The 18290-nt window shown below is 37.9% G+C and overlaps 2 protein-coding genes across 2 annotated transcripts; both read left to right on the top strand.

Annotated features, from left to right (window-relative positions):
• The first annotated feature begins 4227 nt into the window (after positions 1-4227).
• On the top strand, positions 4228-6969 carry LOC113157451 (prostaglandin reductase 1-like). The gene is made up of 9 exons (XM_026352945.1): positions 4228-4264; positions 4582-4706; positions 4870-4915; positions 5041-5100; positions 5373-5540; positions 5802-6075; positions 6239-6344; positions 6553-6671; positions 6821-6969. The coding sequence occupies exons 2-9, from the start codon at positions 4601-4603 to the stop codon at positions 6929-6931; spliced, it is 990 nt and encodes a 329-aa protein (XP_026208730.1). The 5' UTR covers positions 4228-4264; positions 4582-4600; the 3' UTR covers positions 6932-6969.
• A 2420-nt stretch (positions 6970-9389) lies between these two features.
• On the top strand, positions 9390-13157 carry LOC113157676 (thioredoxin-like). The gene is made up of 5 exons (XM_026353268.1): positions 9390-9526; positions 11016-11120; positions 11488-11553; positions 12080-12145; positions 12768-13157. The coding sequence occupies exons 1-5, from the start codon at positions 9503-9505 to the stop codon at positions 12831-12833; spliced, it is 327 nt and encodes a 108-aa protein (XP_026209053.1). The 5' UTR covers positions 9390-9502; the 3' UTR covers positions 12834-13157.
• Positions 13158-18290: the final 5133 nt, after the last annotated feature.

The following is an 18290-nucleotide window of genomic DNA, read 5'->3' as shown; positions in this document are numbered from 1 at the left end:
ACTCTGCTTCTGCAAGTTTCACTCTCAGCTCCTGAAAGCAGAGGGCCTGAAATTAGATCTTGGCAAAGAGATAATGATGTTTTTTTAATATGCAGATAGATATTGTGATGCATTATGTCACTTAGGCTATATACTGTGGTGGTAGAAAAAACAGTGTCATGTGAATTTCAGTTAGTTATACATATGATTTATGAAAGATAGATGTATAATTATGTAGTTGACTCTGCAACACACACAACTGTGAGAAATATGAAGGGAATTTACTCAAAACTGCAGAGGCAAGAAGATCTTAATCAATAAGACAAATTTTACACTTTATAATAAGTTTTGTGACATGCTGTAAAACACATGAGGGCCATTTATCACACATTAGTTTTAACTGTAACGCCCATGGAATACATGGTCAACCATAGTCTTTTAAAATCATTAACTGTGGGGATAAATAAACAGGGCAACGCCCAAAGTGCTCTTTTTCAGTCATTATAATTTAAGTTTGTTGTGTGGATTGACAGCCACTTTGACCATTAAGGTCAAGTATACACTTGTAGCTGACTAACATAACTTTAACGTTAAAATATTATGAGAAAACCCTCAATGACGTTTAGTCTCTCTTCACAGTTTGATTATTTTTATGACCCACCTTATGACTCACCTTAATGTTCTTCAGTCTATTGGTTGTGTTGTGCAGAAAAAGACGTCGACAGCACTACAACAACTACTGGATAAATTAGTCAAATATCTGACTAATGGATATTGTTTACAAAACCAAAGCTGACATTCCTGCACTTTACTAGGAATGTTTTTTTTTTCCTTTGTTACATATTTTAACCCCAAGCTCTATGAGTATAGGCATAGCCCCCACAACATGTCAATACCTCGAATGCAGTGTATTTAACAGCCTCTGTGTTAGTTAGAAATAAAATGTGGCTAGAAAATCTGCATTTTTCTTTCTTCAAATGGTCTGTTGAGGCCTGCGGGGCCCACAGTTTAGGGAGCTGACTTTAGCCCCTAAGCTATCTCTAAAGAGATAACAAATAACAGGATATAGTTCATACCGACACCCAAAGACAAGCACATACCTTCCCAGCAACATGACATAGACCTACCCCCCCTACCAACAAGGAGGGGAAACTGAAAGTGGCCAGCAGTAAGTCACAACGGTGGTGACCCAAAACGAATCACAGTGTGGGCCAAAACCATCAGGCCCAAAAGTATTGACGAAGAGAGGTGTCATGACATTCGCCACAGAAAAGAAGAGAGTGCAACACCCCCACCCCGAGAAAACTGTGCTGTCTTACTAACCAGACTGAACTCCACTTCCAGACAGACAATGGTCTCTGCAGGCTGAGTGGAGCTTTTCTTTCAATTGATTTCCTCTAAATCAATGGACTGACTGGAATTAGCAAGAGGAATCATATTTCTCCTACATTAGCTTCTCTCCATTGACTCTCTGTAAAATCCACTTAACAAGCAAGCTCCATCTTAACGACCTCATAGTTTTAATATTTTTCCAACAGGACACTCAGGCTGCAGGGCTGCTTGTGGTTCCTAGAGTTTCCAGATGTAGAATGGGAGGCAGAGCCTCTCCTGTGGAACCAGCTCCCAGTTCAGGTTCTGGAGGCAGACACCCTCTCTATATTTAAGACTGGGCTTAAACCTTTTCCTGTTAAAGAACAGTAAAGAAGCGGCAACACAGTTTCCATTATTTTACTGTAAAATTAACAGTGCTTTATGTAGCTAAAATTTACAGTTTGTTACAGTTTATGTAAAGACAGCAAAAAGCTGTTATTGTTTACTGTGTAGGAGAAAAGAACAACTTCAGTATAAAAGAAGGCAAGAGATACTAAAACAGAACGACACCACTGTGAAGTATAAGTATGAGGGTTAGAGAGAGGTAGAGCAGAAGACATTTACATGATTGTGGTGTTTTCTCCATGCCTGCATGTACGTATTAAATTGTGATGGTTCGTCACATTGAGTCCTTCCTTGAAGTCTACTAAGATTCTACAACATTTAGAGGAAGAGGAATCATTTATACCACAACTGTAACAGTAAAATACTCACCAAACACCAAATACTCACCAAATACTCACCAAAGATTTTGCAATTAATTACTGTTTATTTGCACCTTATCTAGAAGAGGTATATTTACAGATTTCTAGTGTTAAATGCACTACAGTATATAATGTATACACTACATATTTTTGCATGAGCGTTTCATTAAGTAATTTTATTTCAGAACTCTTACTCCTCACTATTAAACTACATTAGACTAAGTAAAAATGAGTGAGAGCACACTTGATAGATTGGAGCAAGAAAGTAGTGCTGGTTGCTGAGGTGAATGAAGGCTACACTTGCAGGTCCAAAATCAACAGAAGAGAAAACAAAACATGACACTGGCTGACTTATAAACAAAACATTAGCTGATTTTTTTATAAGTTAAGTTTTCTTTAGCAAGCAAGCTCATTTTAGCAAATAAGCTCAGCAACCCAAACAAACAGCGATGTTCATTCAAGTTAGGCAGTTAGACTAGGCAATGTCTGGAGATGTGCACATGGCAAAGGTTCATCTAAGACAAAGTAAATTCAAGCTCCCCCTGTAATTTGCAGGATGACAATTCAGAAGTCCAGTTCCAGTCTGTAATGTCACAACTGCCACTAAAGAGAGAGAAAAGTTAGTTATTACAATTGCTCCATTTAAAAAGAATGAAATGAATGAAAGTGTTTTCGTCTCTATCAATGTGTCTCTCCATTTAGCAGTTTTAAAGATCTGTACGTCTCATGGCACAACATGACTTGTTTGGAAATGTTATGCACTCTGCTGATGCTAACAAACAAAATCAGAGGCCACTTACCTGTTAATTTGAAGAATGAACATGAAAATTCAAACTAGATTGTTGACTCAGGCATGTGGGCTAAGTACAGTTGTTCCCAAGATGCACTGCAAAAAATATAGTCTCCTCTCTCCTCTTCACTATCTATTCAAATGCCACCATTGCATGTCATTAACTTTGTGTCTCTCTCCCTCAGTTGTGCTTCATCCTCTCTGTCTCCCTCTCTCTGTTCACCTCTGCAGGTATCCTCAGCCTCTGACCTGTATATCTCTACAGTCCAGTTACTGGTCCTACCAACTTGCTCAGTGTTTTTCCTGCTTGGTGTTGTTTTTTCTTGCCTGCTGTTCTTTTCTCCCTCCTATTCCACTCACCCCAACCAGCCGTGGCCAATGGCCTCCTTTAAAGGGAGTTTTTCCTCTCCACTGTCACATAGAGCTGCTTAAGTGGGGTAGTTGGGTTTTCTATATAATTCTGTCTAATGCTATATTTTGTAAGGTCTTAAACCTTACACTGATTTGGTGCTATACAAATAAAACGGAATTGAATTGCAAAAACTGAATTGTACTCTGTTACCAACAAAAGTCAACTTTATTGAAAGATCTCAACTTGCTTACAATTGTATTCAGGAACTCCATTTTGTTTGCATCTAACAAATTAGCTGTATGCGCCAAACTGAGTGCAAGTCAACACGCACAGACATTGTGATGTCCTCAATGAAAGACCAAGGGTGTGCTAAAGTTTTGCCAATCAGATTCAAGAATTCAAGTTTGTTTCCCGCCCCATGCATTCAAAAACCTGCTGCAACCTGCTGCTGCCTCAGTGAGTGTCTTTCTGGAGAACAACAACTGGTGAGTCAGTATGTATGGATTCAGTTGACAGGGCAGTTTGAGAAGTATCATGCTACCTAGCCTCTATTTTAGAGGAATGGGTATCAGTAAATACAAAAATGTCGATAGTTAGGTGATTGTTTGTTTTAAGCTTTAACCTGATGTTGTTTAAGAAGTAATTCAATTCTTTTGCTGAAAGAAAAGGTTCCAAAAAAAGTGCCAAGTCATTGATATGATTGGGTTACCTAATGTTTATTGTGTGTGTGTGTGTGTAAGATAAGATAAGATAAACTTTATTGCCATTTGACTGTACCATACATGCACATTGAAAATCTTGAGAACACTCGGCAGTTGGGTTAAAACAGCAACAGAAGTAACAAGAAAACAAAAAAGCAGCTGTCATCATGCAACTGAATGTATATTAACTGTATGTATAATAACAGTGGAAAGACAAAAACGCTTGTGTGAAAGTGTATGTGTGCAGGCATGCTTGTTTACGAGAAATGCATTCCTCTTAATTACTTGTTTTCTCTATTCCAGACTTTGGATTTGCTGTAACACTGACTGAGGTACAGTATCACTACAGAGTACCCAACAAAACAATGTAAGCAATAAAATTTAATGTAACTGCTACTTATGCTACATAATATGTGTTTATCTACGACAGCTCTTCCATGAGATCTACTTTTACAAGGTTATAGTTTCTCAGATTTTATTAAAACTGTATGCAAGGTGAAGATAATTCTACTGTATGTTTATTATTGGGGTTGTTTCTAATGATTTGATCCCCACATTTAAGTAAATAGAGTGCGTAATACATTAGAAACACCTCTTCATTTAACACACTCCAGTACGACCCACTGTGCTAACATATTAGTAATTAGAAAGTGAACCACGTCTTTTATTTTGTGGATGACCCAGCTGACCCAAACAAAGAACCATGGTTCAAGCTAAGACATGGATTCTGACAAAGCACTTTGAAGGTTTTCCAAAGGACAGCAACTTTAAGCTTAAGGTGGAGGAGTTACCTGAGCCCAAAGATGGAGGTAAGATCATTTTTGTCTGTCAATTCTTTCAGGAGATAAACAGGTAATCATGTTATTTCTTTCCATTTTCAAACATGAAACAGTAAGAAAAGCAGTCAGTGTTTACTGATTCTCACACAAAAGAAAAAGTTTACACCTATACTGTGTTGCTTTTTTGTTTCAGAGGTGCTTTTGGAGGCTGTGTTTGTCAGCGTTGACCCGTACATGAGGTGAGCAGAGAGCAGGGTAATGCAACTAGAAGACGATCAGCATTATTATCATGAACACTGTTCACAATCATTTGTTAAACAAACACTATTTAAAATGTAATATAGTACATTGTTCATTTCCTCAGGACGTTCAGTAAGTTTAGCATGAAAGAAGGCGATGTGATGATTGGAGCTCAAGTGGCCAAGTAAGGAACACAAAGACACAACTACACCTGCGCACACAGAATACCTTATCTGTCACTATGTCGCTTGTGTGCCTGGTGTTTGCTGAACAGAACACACAATGATTCAGAGAAAACATACAAACCCACCTTAAATATCTTACTTTTTTATAGTGAGGGAATTATATGCAACATGGTTTGGCATTATTCAACTGTTCACAGTACAATATGGGTGAAGAACTCTTCGCTGACAGATGTCTTTTCTTCTGTTTTCACTTCCTGCTGTTTTTCTGTAGGGTGATCCAAAGTAATAACCCATCATTTTCTGTGGGAACCCATGTTGTTGCATCTTGTGGATGGAGAACTCACACTGTCTGTGATGGAACAGGCCTCTTTCCCGTTACACCTGACTGGCCTCAAGATGTCTCCTTGTCGCTGGCTTTGGGTGCTATTGGCATGCCAGGGTATGATGTTAAATAGTCTGTGTGGGTATTCAGTGTAGAGAAGTTATTTCTCAACTATTTTAAAGACTCTCTGCTTTGATAAAACAGCTTTCCTCTTCCTTTAAGAAAATAAAACAGCTAAGGCTGTTCAAGCTTGGAAACGTTTGCTATAAAAGCAATAGTTGACATTACAAAGATCAAATGTGTACCTCAGTGGAGCTGGACAGAAAACGTACCCTCATGCTTTTGAAGTTGGATTTAACTTTGTCTCCATTTCTCCAGACTGACTGCTCTCTATGGGATTGAGGAGGTCTTGGGACTCCAGAAGGGTGAGACCTTGCTGGTCAATGCTGCAGCTGGGGCAGTGGGCTCTGTGGTGGGCCAGATAGCCAAGATTAAGGGCTGCAAGGTGGTGGGTTCGGCAGGGTCTGACGCGAAGGTGGCATATGTCAAAGAGCTGGGTTTTGACAAAGTCTTCAACTACAAGACTGTTGGTTCCCTAGAGGAGGCCCTGAAGAAAGCTTCTCCAGAGGGATACGACTGCTACTTTGACAATGTAAGCTGCAGCAGTGTAGTTCAGAGATGGACAAATGTTCTTGAGCACTTCTTTTATAGTTATTATTATATTTCCTGTGATCCTATGATAGTGTAGCTCAATGCTTAACACTGTATTATTACTGTTTGTTGATATTTCATTGGCTCTTCTGTCCTGGTTAAAGGTGGGAGGCCCCTTTTCTGCTGTTGCCCTGCAACAAATGAAGAACTTTGGAAGAATAGCTGTGTGTGGAAGTATTTCTGTGTACAATGACACCACACCTCAGACAGGTGTGTACTTCTTAGTTATCTGTGCTGCAGATAGTTCTGCTTATTCTATTTGTAAAAATATTTTTTAACGTGTATTAGTAACTTTGTTCACTAGAGGGTGATATTGTGCTGCTGAAGGCGAACATGCATCAACATACTCTTCTGTTGACACTGTTTGTTTTCTTGGACTACCATTCAAAATATTTGTTGAACCATCTTTCTCTGTCAGGCCCTTACCCCTATCTGACCATGATCTTCAAGCAGATTAAGATGGAGGGCTTCCTGCAGAGCAGGTGGGAGCACAAGCACCCTGAATCCCTCAAGAGACTGATGGGATGGTTGAAAGAGGTTGGTCATTAAAAAAATATTTATTAACATGCTTTATCTATGTGTAAATGTCTTTATGTGTCTTCAATAAATAATAATATAAATGAAATCCCAAACAATAAGGTTGCATATATACATATTTTTGCGACTTGTGTCTTTTCTTTCCGCAGGGCAAACTGAAGAGTCGGGAGCACATGACAAAAGGCTTTGAAAACATGCCAGCTGCTTTTATGGGGATGCTGAAGGGAGAAAACACCGGCAAGGCTGTAGTCGCAATTTGATGTGGAACCTGGGATGAACAGAGGAATCACCATTATTAAGAACTGACACAATGCAACAGTAGGCTACATGACAAAATGAGCAATAAAGACACAATACAAAAAATGTTCATATTACCACGCCAATGTATTTTATTTTGATGTTTAATGTAAAGACAGTGATAATAAAAGAAAAACAAAACACTAAACACACATCCCTATTTCTCTTCTAAAATGAGTGCTGTCTAAATAATACAGCGGGCACTGTTGGTCTCCTGCAGCCAAATGAAGCCCTTTATTTTCATCAGGAAATAGAGTATACATGCTAATTTGAATTTCATAAGGTTGTGAAAAGCCTCAGCTCCATGGTTACTTAGGATGCTCGTTGTCTGTCATGGTGAGTTTTAGTTCAAGGGAGCAATACGAGGTTCATTCACTTTGGAGAAGAGTCTAAAAAACCTACGGGAGTATGTACTTTTTGAACTACAGCAGAGGTCCTGGCCCTTCTGTATTCTGCAAAAACAGCACTTACCAGTAATTATACTGTTGAGCACAATAATGTTGCTGTTATACTAGATAAATTATCAAAAATACAAAGATTTTTAACTTAAGATTTGTGAGTCAGAGACCTTTTTCTGGAAGTTAGAACCACTTTACCAGCGAGAGAACAAAATGCACTTGTTTTTATAAAAAAGATTCTTACAAGTCTGTGTTAAGTGTAGTTACTGCTTTTAATTACTTTGAAGGGTGCATCATGTGTGGACCAATAGGCACTATTTTAGGTTTTCTTAGGTTGTTAATGTTTTAAATAAATGTACCAACACATTTGAACCATAGTTCTACATTTATAGAACTAAATATTATTAGCCAATTATAAAAATACTATTAAAATCTCAAAATATCTGATGTGTAGAAAATGTAGTAACTAATGTATTAGTATATATATATTAGTATATTTTTTTACGCTAATGTATCCTTGTATCGTGACATCATACGAGGAAAAAATACTTCATGGAAATGACGTAATGACGGCAAGGGACTTACGGGACGTCGGAGGAGGAGGTATTGGCTGCGCAGACTCAGTCGTTTACGGTAAAGCATGAATTTGTCAAGTCATTGTGACTTGAATTACTGTTAAACCACCATCATTACTGTCACTGAAACAATAATCAGGTTACAGATAATAAAACAAACAATAACATTGTTGCAGGTCTTACAAAAATGCGTTATCTCCGTAATGGTTGGAGTATTACACCTACATTAATCTGGGGATCATTTCTGTCAGTTTTATCTTTATATGGACTGTAATGATTCATCCAAATGATCCAAAACACAGGGAAGCACTTGATACAAATACGGGAAACTGGAAGATATTTGGCAGATGAACCAAACGGTGTTTTCCAAGTTCTGGTGTAAAGTTACAAGAATTAATCTACGTCGCTGCTTAGACTTCAAAATAATGGACTAGTGTCGCTGTGTCAGACACATAAACCTACAACACACACTACAGGTAAATGTTCTGCATCATTCATTTAAAAGAAAGAACAGAATTGATGCTATTGGCAACATCTGTCAATAAAATGTCTCTGTGAATATATATAATTTAATTATAATTCATTAATGATGCATTAATAAGCAGACATTTACTGTTGTACCTGGCTCAGTCCAGTGTTTGTTTCTTTTAATGATCGGTTTTTTAATGTTAAAACAATGTTTACAAAAATAAACTATACAAAGCATTTTCTGTCACACTATAAATCAATAGCCTTCCAGTTGCAGGCAGATAATACCTGCATCTCTTTACAATTCTTTATTACTATTTGGAGTTACATATGTTACTATTTATTACTAAATAGTGCACAATATTATTTGGACTTGTATTCATTGTTATTTCATGTCAGAATACATCACGATGTGTAGCCTATCTTATACAGTGGACAAACATTTTCATTATTAATATTAAATTATCTTCCAAAAGCATAGTAAGTTGTTTCCAATAGGCAACTACATCTTTATATCTTATATCTTTATAATCCTTTTATTTGATTGTTAAAACAAACAAACACTTATATAACTTAAATGTTTACTTATTGTCCCACACTTAACTTTATGAATCACCATAACAACGACAAACATGCCCCAGACACGTCCATCACCTTTTACTGTCCCCTGGAAACATCGTGGTTTGAAGATCTGACATTCACTTACTATATTTCCAATGTGCACTATAAGAGACACACTCTTACATATAATGATAATGATAATATATAGATACATGTATATATTTAATTATGTCGTGGAAACAGTGGTTCTGTTTTTAGCCTGGTTGTGTTTTCTGTTTTTACAGTGCATTTCTGTATTTGGTTTTGTTTCTTCTATTTGCAGACACATGTGTATACATCAACAAACATTTCTGTAATTATACATGCAAACCAAAAAATAATAAATTAAAAGCTTGGCTTTTATTTTGTAAGCGCAGTGACTTCCGCTGGTGCGCCGCCTAATGCTGCCGATAAAAACGCGGCCTCAGCGGGAAACACGCTCACTCTCTGCTCCTCGTTGTCCAGTCCGACACTCGGCCATTCAGCTGCCATCATGGTTCGCGAAGTTGTAGATCTGGTAAGTTGTAACTCGTCTATTTTGCTGTTTTTCGTCGCTTGAAATAAGAAAACAAGCCGTAGCTGTACGTTAGTAGAGGTTTAGTTGACGGTGCTCCGATCAGCGGCCGGGACGCTGCGTGCCCGGTCCCCGCTCTCCGGTCCCCGCTCTCCGGACTCCGCTCTCCGGACTCATCCTCCATTAGAGGAGCTCCTTTCCAGGGTTTTCTCACTTTAGTTGGTTTAAATTAAGCAAAAGTTTAATGTCTAAGTGGGTTTAAAAGTGGAGCTGTCGGGTTGTGGTCCTCATTTCTGTTCGCTGACCCGGTTATTCACGAAGAACAACGTTAACGCTGCTTTAATATTCAACAATGAAGTTCATGTTAGTTTAACTTTTTATTTATTTTATTTTAGCTGAACCCGTGTTTACACTCTTTCTGTTAGCTTAGTCCTGCTTTATCTTCTCATCAAGACCCGGTCTGGTGTGACAGATTAGCTAGTTTCGTTGAATAAATATTAAACTGAGTTACATGAATCTACTTTGACAAGTATCGGTTGTGGATTTTTAAGCTAACATGTCTGGATCAAGAAACTCGACTAAAGCTTTAACAAACCTGGGCGTAGCTTTAAAACGGCACCTTTCCTGTACAACAAGTGGATGTATAATGAGGCTGAGTTGCATAATGCCGTGTAACTTCCCCTCCGAGCAGAACCAGCAGCTAGCTGGAGCTGTTAGCCGCCACCATGTGTGTGGATGTGGACTTTGTCATGCTGCAGTCAGGCCACTGACGTTTGGCAGCAATGGAGGCGAAAACTGATGGAAACAATACTGTGTAATATGAACGGTGCTGCTCTGTTTGCCCACAGCCGCGGGAATAGATGCTAACAGGGTTGGACCTAGCAACTGGAAGAAGTAAACATTAGCTAACGCCTGTGCTGCTCGTTACATGATACCGAGAGCTGCATGTGTCAGGATGGGTGGAGACCGCTGCTCTTTTATTAATGCACATGTTGTAAAACCCACACAGACACACAATAACAGAGCACGGTTAGTAATAAAACCTTGACGAGAAGCCACGCATGTTTAATGAACTGTAAAAAGAGGTTAGTTGTAAGAAGATAACGTGGTTAACCTGCGTGTTCACATCCTGCACATGTACTGGGACTGACTGCTGAATATGAGGAGTGTTAAACAGTATGTCAGTCTGTTGATGCTCGTAATAACAAATGCAATTTTTAATTTGAATAAAAGTAATTCATAGACAGATGGGCTACAGATAGATTAAACTAAAGCAGTAGTGGTAAAGTACAATTTAAAAAAATAATAATTGTGCAATAAAATAAAGATTCACATTAAAATAAAGGTAATGTTGGGTTTTAATTAGCTTTTTAATAGAGCTCCTGAAAAGGAGCCAGTAATGCATAAACAAACTGCACCTCACCAACACTGTTTAATCCTGACACAGCTTAAATAAGTTGCAGAAATCATAATGGGATTGCTTTTTCTGTAGGATGACTTCAAGGCCATCCTGAAAGAAGCCGGAGACAAGTTGGTGGTGGTGGACTTCACAGCCACGTGGTGCGGCCCCTGCAAACAGATTGGCCCAATATTTGTAGTAAGTGGATGAGAAGTCTTTTTTAAAATCCTTAATGATTGAATGTGGAAAGTGAAGGAATCCTACAGCACATACCAAGCACAAAAATGATCTCTGCTAATCTAGTTTTTAGACCAGGATTAGTTGCATCCTTTTATGAAACAAATGTTTTCCGTTGGTTAAGAAAGATTAATTTCTGAGGAGCATCCTCTTGTAGAGGGTTGTTTTTAAGGCAACTCTTTTCAGATTATTAACCACTTGACGTGGGATTAGGTGCTCTACTGTAAAATTAAGATTTGAAGCATTATTTTAAATCTCTACTTCTCTCACATTCATTTGTCGTGTGCTTCCTGAGTGTCTTAATTTTCATTGATCCACTCTTCTGCAGACCATGTCACAAGATCCTGCAAACAAGAACGTCGTTTTTCTGAAGGTGGACGTAGATGAAGCTGAAGTAAGTGTTTTGCCTTTTAATAGAAATCTTCTGCCTAAAGCACCAGCAGGTTTAGAACAAATATTGCTAATACAGCAATAACTGTTCTCCAGTCTGCAGTGAAATTCTCCATATATCAGAAGAAGAACTTGTAAACGCTGTTCCTACAGGTCAGATGATTGTTGAATATTTGACAAATATCAACAGATTGTGTATGACTGCTGTTGACAATCTGTAGTGGGCTGTGAAGAAAGAACATATTGAAACAAGACCAAACCAGACTTGTCTATGTGGTGGTTTATTTGAACCACATGTGGTAATGCTCTGACACACCTTTGGACAAGTACTAGGCACATTTTGGTTAGTGGCCAAACGCCAGCTAATATTCTTTTACAAAGAAGATTAACATGATCGCCTGATTCTCGCTTACTAAACTAACAGCTGAAACTTAAAATAATTAAAGTTTCAGCCATTGGCTGAAGGTGGCAGAGTAGTGAGTGTCTGCAGCCTTTGCCTTCTGACCCGAGTCTTTGCTTCTTTTTTTCAGGATGTGAGTTCATCCTGCGGGATTTCTTGCATGCCCACATTCCATTTTTACAAGAATGGAGAGAAGGTAAGTTAGTGAGGATTTTACTTTTCACAAATGGAATTGATGAGTCGCTCAGATACAGACACAGGAGATTCAATATGAAACCAAAATCAACAGCTCTCTGTTTTTCAGCTGCAACAATTTCCCCTTTGTCACAGTGCGGGTTGCACTGATGACACATCATTGGCAGCTGTGCTGTTGATATTTTCTTATTTAGAAATATTGTAAACAAGTGTTAGTCCAAAAATCTTTTTCTTTGCTCATTCCTGAAAGCAGCACTTCGAATCTTGGAAGCACTTCCTCTATTTACTCTTGATGACATTTTTTTTGAATGGAAGCTGCCCACAAAAGGAGAACAGTCGGCCTTTTGTGGCAGTTTGATGAGTGTTGATCCTACTAAATCACATTATGTGGTGACATTCATCCAGCTGAGACGAGCGATTTACACAAACAAGTTTCTCTAGTAACTGTAACACTAGTACTGTGGATGAGAGATAAAGAGCTGATTATAGTGATTAATGATTTCTTACTTACTAATGAACAGAAACTTGTAACATTTCAGTAAATAAAAAAGGTGTGCATGTTTTTTGTTTTTTGTTTGGTTTGGTTGTCTTTTAAGCCATTTGTGTGAATTTCTATCTTTCAGATTCACGAGTTCTCTGGTGCTAACGCTAAACAACTGACTGAGAAAGTGGTAGAACTGAGATCCTAAGTCCCACCGACCAATCCACACACACCCACATTGTATAAAAACAACAGTAGCTACTGTTACCCTCATAAATTCCAGTTTCATTATGGCCATCAGGTCTTCTGCGCCACACAGGCAATAATTTATTCCACTCATCATGCATTTGGTGACGTGTTCCTGTCAGCTCAGTGTATGTGTTGACTGTCTTAACAACAGACTGAACTTAAAACCTGATGGCATCACTTTTATTCTGTTTTATATGATTGATTTGTTTTGCTCCTGACCAGCTCCTGAACTATTTGTATGTATTCAACAAGTGGATTTAAATAAATGGAGATGAATTACAGAGCTGTTGTACTCACCACGGTTCTTGCTTTATAGTTATAGTATCCTGATTTCCTTTTCAGGTTTTTGCAAACACAAGGAAGAATAAATGTTTTGTTGTAATTCAGCCTCTGACGGGATTTTTCCCCATTGTCAGGAAATACATTTGTAATGATGACTAAAGAGTTCAGTGTTAAGTTTGAAGTCCTACATTTTGGTGAACTATTATATCTGTAAAGAACTGGAGAGGCATCTTGGCATGAGCCTGACTTGATCTACGTTTAGACACTGGAACAAGGCGCACCATCAGCTGATTTGAGTGTTCAGTAATGCAATTTACTTAATGGGCAGAACAGAGCAGACAGAGCGTTTCTGCTTGATCTATTGATGTAAGATAGAAACTACAATCAATCAAAACATCCAATAAAGGTCTGCATGTAGCCAAAAGGCTTTGAATTGCTTTAAATTAATGAGAAATGTGATGTCACACAAGATAAAACTTTACTTATATTTTGGTTCATCTTATGTTATTGAGACTAATATGCTTCTATATGAAAAAAAAAAAATATATATATATATATATATATATAAGCACTGGACACTTTATTAGCTACAGCTGTATAGGTGTATATCTATCAATATAATCTAATACACCAGCTCTTTTACATACAGTGGCAAGAAAAAGTATGTGAACCTGTCATAAAACATGATCAGATCTTCATCTAAGTTGAGAATTAACAACAGTGTGAAATAAATTCTGATCTTTCATGTCTCTATTGAGAACAACCATGAAAACCTCACAGTGCGAGTGGAAAAAGTAAAAAACCTCAAAAAAGCTAGTTGGAGACAGTTGCTGGCATAAATTAAGAAAATGAGTTTGGACGTGTGGTCTAGAGCTACTTCGACTGACAAAAAACACTTAACTTTATGAGTTTGCTCTACTCAAGAAGAATACGCCTTTGTGAATCATGCCTCGCCAAAAGGAGCTTTCGGAGGATCTACGATCAAGAATAATTGATTTACATAAAGCTGGAAAGAGTAACAAAGTGATGTCAAAGAAATTCACCAGTCTACATTTGACAATCTATAAAAAGAGAAACTTAAACAAAGGCTGAATCTAATTACCTCCTTTCAACCTTCATATTTTAAGTCTGTTTCAGAAACATGTTAAACAGTTTATTTCCTAGACCCTAGTAGCACAACAAACACTCATTAATGAAGTAAAGAAACAACCCAGAGTGACAGTCAAAGATGTAAAGGCATTATTGGAACTGGCTAACATTTGTGTTCAAGAGTCTATAGTACATCAAAAATTAAACAAGCAGGGTGTCTATGGCAGGACATCACGAAGGAAGCTACTGTTTACTGAAAAAAGAACATTGTTGTCCGTCTGAAGGTTGTGAAAGAGCACAGTGACACTCAACAGCAGTATTGGCAAAATGTTCTTTCGACTGATGAAACAATTTTAACTATGTGCAAAGAACCCACAAAACTACATTTGTTGTAAAAAGGTTACTGCACATAACAATGAAAGCATCATCCCAATCGTATCCAAGTATAGTGGAGGAAACATCATGATTAGGGCCTGCTTTGCTGCATCAGGACATGGCCAACTCGCAGTGACTACAACAGGACAATGACCCAAAACACAGAATGGCTTCAGAAAACACAAAATCCGCCTTTCGGAGTGGCCAAGTCAGAGTCCAGACCTCAACCCAATAAAGATGCTATGGAACGACTTGAAGAGAGCCACACAGAAGACGTCCATCCATGGTCTCCTGAAGATAAATTGTTATCAATATGTAATAGACAGGAGTCTCCATGAATACTGTAACAAGTGTTCCCAGTTCCTAAAAACATTCTGACGTGGTAGGTGGAACAAAAACTATGAACTAATAAAACATATTAAATAAATAAATAAATAAAAACCTCATCAAAGGGGAAAAGAAATCCTTCATTACAACTCTCCTGGGTTATTGTTGTCAGGGTGACAGTGACGGTGACGTCAAGTGAATCCCGTGGAGTGATGATTTACTCCACTACTAATAGTCACTGAACTATTAACTTACTCAGCAGGTGAACACGTTTACTCACACATGTACCAGCTTAAACACGTGTGAGCGTCACGGACTCAAACCTGAGCTCACCCGTGTGACGCAAAGGGCCTCCATTCAGACACCAGAGACAAGTGAAAACAGGAAGTGAGATCATAACTGTGATTTATAACCATCTGCAGCGGATATTTCACCAATTCAATACATCTAATCATCTAACATTGGTTTTCTAAGTATCTAATCAAGCAGTACTTTTGACTTGTGGCACTACAGCAAACATTCAGTAGGGTTAAATCTCTGCTGTCAATCTCTAATCTGGTGTTTCTTGGACTATTGGAGATTCCTGGACATTGTTTCTTTACCTCATGTGATGAGAAAGCAGGAGACACAGTGTCTATAAACGGTGACAGTATTTTGCTGGGATAGAGAAAACGAATTTAAAAATAATTTGTAATCTGTGTGTGTTTCTGTGGACAAATCCAGCAGCTGTTGCTGCTTGGATTGTTTTCAAAAAAAAAAAAAAAACAACAGAGGGGCCATTTCATGGTTTCTCTTTCTCTTTGGAGATATAACAATATGACAAGAAGATAGTCAACCACTGACCTGAGAGTGAAAAGCCACAAGTGGGTCAACATCAACAGAAAGTAGGAAACTACTGTATGAGTCACATCAGCCACATTTGACTCCAGGATAAATTAAGGCTCTTTTCCTAAACTTTGACCAGCGCTGAGTTCAGATTATAACAGACGAGCCCTGAAAGCCCAGAATTAAGTCGTTGTACAGCTAAATAAACTACAAATGTGATCAAATGAAATGGTTAACGTGTCTCAGGGTGGATTTTTCTTTTAATGGGACTGGATCCAGCTTCACAAAGTGCTCACAGTATGTGAGTCATGTATCAAAACATAGTGCATGAGTACGCAGAAAGGGAAGTACAACGGGAAGAGAGGAGGTCTGTGGTGAAGCTTTCCTTTATGACAACAGAAAGAAAGGCCGGGTTCCTTGTTTGGTATGTTGTCATGTGAAGGGGTTTTCCTCTCATGGACCCATTCTGAAGAATTACTAGATTTTAATGTGTTTTATTTTGTGTACACCCAGAATTTATACAAAACACAACTATGTAATTGTGCCCTGCAGATGGACAGACAACTGTGTGGATGAACAATGCAAAACACCCAAACGTGTGACTTCACTGTTGTGAAAGTTTCCCCTCACGACAAACAGGCAGACAGGAGAATAATCTACAAGCAAAAAGGACCGTTAGCACCATTGTGCATATTCAGGACAACTGCATGTAAGAAAGATCAGAGGATTATCAGACAAAGGTTGCCATAGAATCTGCAGAGGTGCCTGTGATTAGTCCGGCGTGCAGGACAACACGGTGTTTGATGGAGCCTCATTTGTTTTAACAAAAGCTCAGAGAGAGAGAGTGTGTAGATCTAAATGAACCACATGAGCACAGAGCGACGCCTGGAACAAAACACGCAGCATGCAGACGTGTTATCAATAATTAGAAATGATTTTAAATTCCTGAAGCTAAATTGGTGATTTACCCAAAAAATAACTAATTCAATAACTAATTCAAAAAGAAACAAGATTATAATTTAATAAAGACCAAGTTAAATACTAACGCAGGACATTGTACTCTGAGAATGAGCTCATGGATATAATCAATAATAAATAATTAGTGATTAATTTATCAAAAGTAAATAAAACAAATACAATACAGAGTTAAAAGATCAAATACACGTACAATGAGTTCTGTTGTCCTTGACATAAAAATTGAACACTTTGACTGGAAGAAGCGTTTCAAACATTAGCATCAACATGAAAAACTGCCCTAAGAAAACACTGTGTAGGTGAGTTTTGATAAAGTTGTAGATTTGATGTCAGTTGTCAAGAAGCAGTTATTTTAGAGCTGACTCGGCTTTCTCTGCAGCGTCACGGTCTTTGGTGGCAAAATGTCCTCATCCATAATCTCAGTATTTGTGTTTTCAGGAGTGACTTAGCCAGGCTGAGTGCCTCTCCACGATCCATCTCCCTGGATAGAGAACAAGGTGTAAATTAAAACCACAGCACATGATCTAAGCTGAGCAAAGTGCAGCTTCTATTGATTCGTAGTAATAGTGAGAAACGTGATGATTAAGAAGAGCTGAGTTTGCTTTAACATTAGAGACAGTGATCCTTTTCTAAATGTTGTATCTTCTACTAACGTCAGCAGATCTTCATTCTTTGTCTTGAGTATTTTAAAACTCATTGTATCAAGTTTTCACGTTGAAGAAGATCGAAGAGGATCTTATCAGTGGGTATCAGTGTATTAGAAACAGAGTGAGTCAGCTCCTTCTGTTTGTTTTGTAACAACAAACTAATGGATGAGGAGAAATCATGTGACTTCCTGTATAGGTCACTGTGGGCAGACTGTTGAAGTGCAGGAGACAAAGCTTTTTGCTCTAACTACAATATTACTGCATGACGTTTTCTGCAGTTGCTTTACATATTACACTTACAGTATAACTATAATCACTTCACATTTACTATATATTAATTTTATATGGGCTGATTAATGGACAGAATCAGACTGTAGGTGCTGAGGAAGTCAGCTTCTCATTCTCGAGGTGGAGGTGCAGTTGTCAAGACAAACAGACAGCTGCATAGTGTGTGTTTGTAGAAAACGTATGTGCATGTGTACGTGTGTGTATGCATATTATTTATCTGTATAATAAAAAAAAACTGTGTAGTTTAATTTGTGTTTCTAAAAACTATGATCACAAAACACTTTCATCATATACAATAAAGAGCAACCTAAAGGCCCACATTAATTCTGTTCTAAATAATTTAACTGTTCTGTTTTATTATTAGTTTATTATCAGCTTTATTATTACCAACATCAAATAACCAGATGTGAGTGAGTGAGTGAGTGTGAACCAAATGTGTTACTCAGTGCAACACTGTGGTTAGGTAATGTGTTTTTAAAAGGTTCTTTATAACTATGTTAATTAGATCCTAACGCCTTGAATTCATATATCTGACAGTGACTGGAGAGAAAGTGTGTTAAACCAGCACTAACATAAGAACTGATTGGTTAATAATTGAAATACAACAA

The sequence above is a fragment of the Anabas testudineus genome, chromosome 18 (genome assembly GCF_900324465.2).
Source record: "Anabas testudineus chromosome 18, fAnaTes1.2, whole genome shotgun sequence".
Taxonomy (NCBI): domain Eukaryota; kingdom Metazoa; phylum Chordata; class Actinopteri; order Anabantiformes; family Anabantidae; genus Anabas; species Anabas testudineus.
Note: the sequence above shows the minus strand (reverse complement) of the source record. Positions and strands in the feature narration are given on the sequence as shown.

Bases quoted from the DNA above. Each gene is read 5' to 3' on its own strand.
- LOC113157676 (XM_026353268.1), top strand. From the start codon at position 9,503: ATGGTTCGCGAAGTTGTAGATCTG. The intron at 11,554-12,079 runs GTAAGTGTTTTG...TCTTTTTTTCAG, and splicing joins TGGACGTAGATGAAGCTGAA to GATGTGAGTTCATCCTGCGG. The intron at 12,146-12,767 runs GTAAGTTAGTGA...TCTATCTTTCAG, and splicing joins TTTACAAGAATGGAGAGAAG to ATTCACGAGTTCTCTGGTGC.
- LOC113157451 (XM_026352945.1), top strand. From the start codon at position 4,601: ATGGTTCAAGCTAAGACATGGATTCTGACAAAGCACTTTGAAGGTTTT. The intron at 4,707-4,869 runs GTAAGATCATTT...TTTTTGTTTCAG, and splicing joins ACCTGAGCCCAAAGATGGAG to AGGTGCTTTTGGAGGCTGTG. The intron at 4,916-5,040 runs GTGAGCAGAGAG...TCATTTCCTCAG, and splicing joins AGCGTTGACCCGTACATGAG to GACGTTCAGTAAGTTTAGCA.